Source organism: Pecten maximus, chromosome 5 (assembly GCF_902652985.1).
Source record: "Pecten maximus chromosome 5, xPecMax1.1, whole genome shotgun sequence".
NCBI classification, from domain to species: Eukaryota; Metazoa; Mollusca; class Bivalvia; order Pectinida; family Pectinidae; genus Pecten; species Pecten maximus.
In genome coordinates this window covers 6,099,894-6,104,502 of record NC_047019.1, presented here as the reverse complement: position 1 = coordinate 6,104,502, position 4,609 = coordinate 6,099,894, and the positions used below count along the sequence as shown (strand labels likewise).

The following is a 4,609-nucleotide window of genomic DNA, read 5'->3' as shown; positions in this document are numbered from 1 at the left end:
TTTCTGGAAGCTAAGGAACAGGCCGGTCTGTGCTGTCGTGGTTGTGTCCTTGGGCAAGACAATTTACCCAAATTGCTTTGGATGGCATGCGACTGAATGACGTCATTGTGAAAAAGTGACATCTCTTAGAAAACCATGTTCCTATTACATTGGATATGGAACTGGAGGAGCTTTGAAAATTTCATTAAAACTTCCAGAAGAGAAAAAGATACAATAAGACAAACCGAAATAATTCATCTATTTATTTATTAAAGGCAAGCTTGTCTGGGAGTGTACTACAGACATGTAGACGTTCCCTTACAAGTGACGGTTGTTTATAATGTTTTTAACACGAGTTTCAAAATTTTCAAAATTAGGAAAGAAACGAGCTTTACAGTGATAAGCAGCCAGTCCTTTTTTGTTGGGGAACAAGTTTATCTCATAACTTCTTTACTTACAAAATTAATGTAAGCTTGTCGAGTTTTAATTCTCCATACATGTAGCAACTAAATTATGTAAATCATTACGCGACAAAATATATTTCCTTATGAAGAAAACGTTATTATCAATTTTAGGTGTAAAACGTTATTTGTAGATTATACATTTTTTACAAATTGATTAAGTGAGAATAGTAAAAGCAGTCCATAGTCACAGGCCAATCAGAATTGTTTGAGGTCAGAAACGACCAATCATATGCGTGTAAACAGAAACAATAACACAATGTTACGAATTTTATCATGTACCATATCAGTTATGAAACATGTATGAATAAAGACCTCCTATAGATTCTTCAGCGACAGGAGAACCATTTTGGTGATAAGTGATATATTGGGATATTTTACATTAGTATTATAACGCTTGAAGACATGCTCGACAAGGATTCTAGGTCTATATTTTGACAACAACATCAAGTTAATCCTTTCTTTGTGGTTCGTTTTCGAATTCAATTTTGATTCTTTGTAAAAGATCCTTGTTTGTGAAGACGTCGACGGCTGTCATCGCTATTGCTTTCCCTTGCCGTAGGGTATATGGCTGTGCAGCAGCGGCACCTTGTGGGAGTAAAGAAATTGTGTTTTATCTAAATTAACGAAATCAGAAGAGAATGTTGTCTTTGTATAAAACGTATTGTAAAAAGTTGGTCCTTGAAAACTGTAAGAATACAATATCTTTAAAAATCGATGTTTTAAAATGCCTATTCGGAATGAGATTGCTTTCGTAAGACATTACTATCATTATTGTGTATTTTGCGGTCTTGAATTTATAAGTAAAGCACATGGTGTGGTTGACCTTAACTTGGACGTCATCTAGCCTCAGTGAAGCGCCTAGTGTGGATGACCCTACCTCGAGCCTCAGTGAAGCACCTGGTATATTTGATCTAATACATAGCCCCTGTAAAACCCTTAGTGAGGTTGGCCTTCGTGTAGCCTCAGTGAAGCCCCTAATATATTTGACCTTACCTGTAGCCTCGGCGTAGCCCCTAGTGTGGTTGACCTCGTCAGTTCCGATGTGGAACACTGGATGGAGACTGGGAACGATGTATGACACGTTTCCTATGTCCGAGGACGCTTGAATACCTTCCGAACACATTCTATCTTCATCAAACGCTAACCCTAATTCCTTTGCATTTGTCTCGAACGTAGAGGCCAGCTCTTTATTACCGATGAAATTAAGATACGGCACATCCGAATTTTTACACTCAACCTATAAAGTAAAGAAATGATTATTGAAATACTGACATAGAAAGACTAAGGCGGGATGTCAACAAACACAGAAAAAGCTGTTTCCTGTCAAACGTACGTGTTTCTTTTGAATGCATGTTAAGGCTTTTTTCATGAATGAAAAGATATAACGCAAATTATAGTCGCTAATTATCGCTATTTACTAGTGTCCTATAATATACATTATACATAAACTGAAAAAAACCCGAGAAAAACAAGGGTAAAATCTCATCTAAATATTCATGATAGTCGCTAATTATCGCTATTTACTAATGTCCTATAATATACATTATACATCAACTGGAAAAAAACGATAAAAAACAAGGGTAAAATCTTACCTAAATATTCATGATAGTCGCTAATTATCCCTATTTACTAGTGTCCTATAATATACATTATACATAAACTGAAAAAAAAACCGAGAAAAACAAGGGTAAAATCTTACCTAAATATTCATGATAGTCGCTAATTATCGCTATTTACTAATGTCCTATAATATACATTATACATAAACTGAAAAAAACCGAGAAAAACAAGGGTAAAATCTTACCTAAATATTCATGATAGTCGCTAATTATCGCTATTTACTAATGTCCTATAATATACATTAAACATAAGCTGAAAAAAAACCGAGAAAAAACAAGGGTAAAATCTTACCTAAATAATCATGATAGTCGCTAATTATCGCTATTTACTAATGTCCTATAATATACATTATACATAAACTGGAATAAAAACGAGAAAAAACAAGGGTAAAATCTTACCTAAATATTCATGATAGTCGCTAATTATCGCTATTTACTAATGTCTTATAATATACATTATACATAAACTGGAAAAAAAACGAGAAAAACAAGGGTAAATTCTTACCTAAATATTCATGATAATCGGAATATGTCATTGAATATCGAATGCCAACATGTTATACCTTGCATCCTGTTGCTTTAGCTGCACTTTCGAAACAATGAGACATCTTTTCCAACAGCACATTAAGCTCCGTCTTGTTCGGTGCCCGGATGGAATATTGCAGTACAGCTTCTTCTGGTATGATGTTTGCTTTCACACCACCTTTTTTTATTATTCCTGTTAAAAAAAAAAAAAAAATAGTAATAACGTAAAATAGTCGTCCTATATCTATATATCACGGTCTCCAATTTCACCAATGAAATGTAAGTCTAAAATATGATATTCATTATGCACATCCTATGCCGATTTAAAGTATACGCAGGGTTAAGTTCCATTACAAATCGCAAATTAGATATAATAGAGTAATAACTTAATTATTCATGATCCTTAGGCTGCTTAGTTTTTGAGTATCTGTGAGTGAAAACAGGTAAAACTGGCTGACAAGTTACGAACATCTAATTGAAATAAAATTGAAATGATATCCAATATATCACGTCAATAAATCCCATACTAACTGTCTGTCAAACCTTCAAGGGGTTGGTCATCTCTCAGCAAACAATAGCGGAGAAATTACTTGCTTCTTGAAATATAAATAGCTACCGTTCACTCTCCATGTCGGTTTCATCTGTTGGCGCATGCAGGACACGGTCTGGTAGCACGTGACTGCCGCATCCAGTGCGTTAATACCCTTCCAGGGAAATGCAGCGGCGTGACTGGCCTTGCCCTTATAAGTCACGGTTACCCTGGAAACAGAGTAGACCACTACTATAACTTAAGTAATTAGGCTAAAAATACTAAATATGACAAATACTACATCATTTACTATGTAAATTATGTTCATGTATGTACAATACAATAAATCCAACGGTATACATGTACACTACTATATATTGTAGTATAATTATCAGATGATATGTAATTATTATGATTCACAAAAAACAACAAAACACACAGTATAAATTATCCTGTAACATGTTTTAACTTTTAAAACAAAGAAAAACAAATCATATTGTAATTTTAAAAAAATTATCAGCTGACTTGCTGTAGGTAACACAAACACGAAAGATATATTTTGGGGGGGTTGGGTTAAGATGTGTTTGACGTTAGTTCGAAATCCATTTCTAATTTTTTTTAATGGCAAAGGAAAGGACTATCTACTTAGTCCGTCAGGGAATCAAACTTCGTCCGCCTTAAGGAAAGACGTGTTTACTATGTCGTCTGATCACCTGCGATCATGTCTTCTAAGACAATGTTTAACCTCTGAATGGCGATCAAAATCGGCCTCACACCAATCCCTTACCTCTGAATGGTGATCAAATTCGGCCTCACACCAATCCCTTACCTCTGAATGACAATGAAATTGGGCCTCACACCAATCCCTTACCTCTGAATGGTGATCAAATTCGGCCTCACACCAATCCCTTACCTCTGAATGGTGATCAGATTCGGCCTCACACTATCTGTTTGCTCAGGGTGTGACGTCATCACCACATCAAAATTGTCAAAGGCGTGTTTGTCGATGAGAATAACTTTCCCGCCACCTCCTTCTTCTGCCGGAATTCCCAGCACGGTCACCTACAGTGGAAATAATGATAACAATATAATGCATGTTTAACTAAAGTGTTTACTGTTTTAATCAGAAAACATTTAAGATATGGTTGTCTTTTGCCCAAAAAGGCAGATGCTTAGAACGCTTTCGTCATTCTGAATGTTTACTTAAAAAATTTGTTTCTTAGCTTTTTCTTACACCCGTTGATTCTGGAAAATACTCCGACTGAATTAAGAATGTTGCTTCTGTATAAAATATTAAATGATGTCTTGGTATTCTTCAAACAAGTAAAATAAGTTGTTCCATGGCTCAGTCAACAGTCAAACCTCATTTCACCTCGGGGACAAACCCGATGAACTACACGTATTTAACAAGGCCGAGGGAAACGGTTCATCCATATCCCGAGGGAAAGAGATTTGACTGATATTATATATAGGCTATTTAAAAATCAGATAAA

General features: G+C 35.3%; 1 protein-coding gene across 1 annotated transcript in view; it reads right to left on the bottom strand.

The window, feature by feature from the left end:
• Positions 1 to 225: 225 nt before the first annotated feature.
• LOC117326969 (peptidase M20 domain-containing protein 2-like) overlaps positions 226 to 4,609 on the bottom strand; it is an 11,324-nt gene continuing 6,940 nt past the window's right edge. The window contains exons 2-6 of the mRNA XM_033883772.1: positions 4,030 to 4,178; positions 3,204 to 3,346; positions 2,626 to 2,780; positions 1,437 to 1,680; positions 226 to 1,028 (exon numbers count right to left, since the gene is read on the bottom strand). Of these exons, the coding sequence (XP_033739663.1) occupies positions 892 to 1,028; positions 1,437 to 1,680; positions 2,626 to 2,780; positions 3,204 to 3,346; positions 4,030 to 4,178 (828 nt within the window). The 3' untranslated portion in view covers positions 226 to 891. The remainder of the gene's footprint in view (positions 1,029 to 1,436; positions 1,681 to 2,625; positions 2,781 to 3,203; positions 3,347 to 4,029; positions 4,179 to 4,609) is intronic.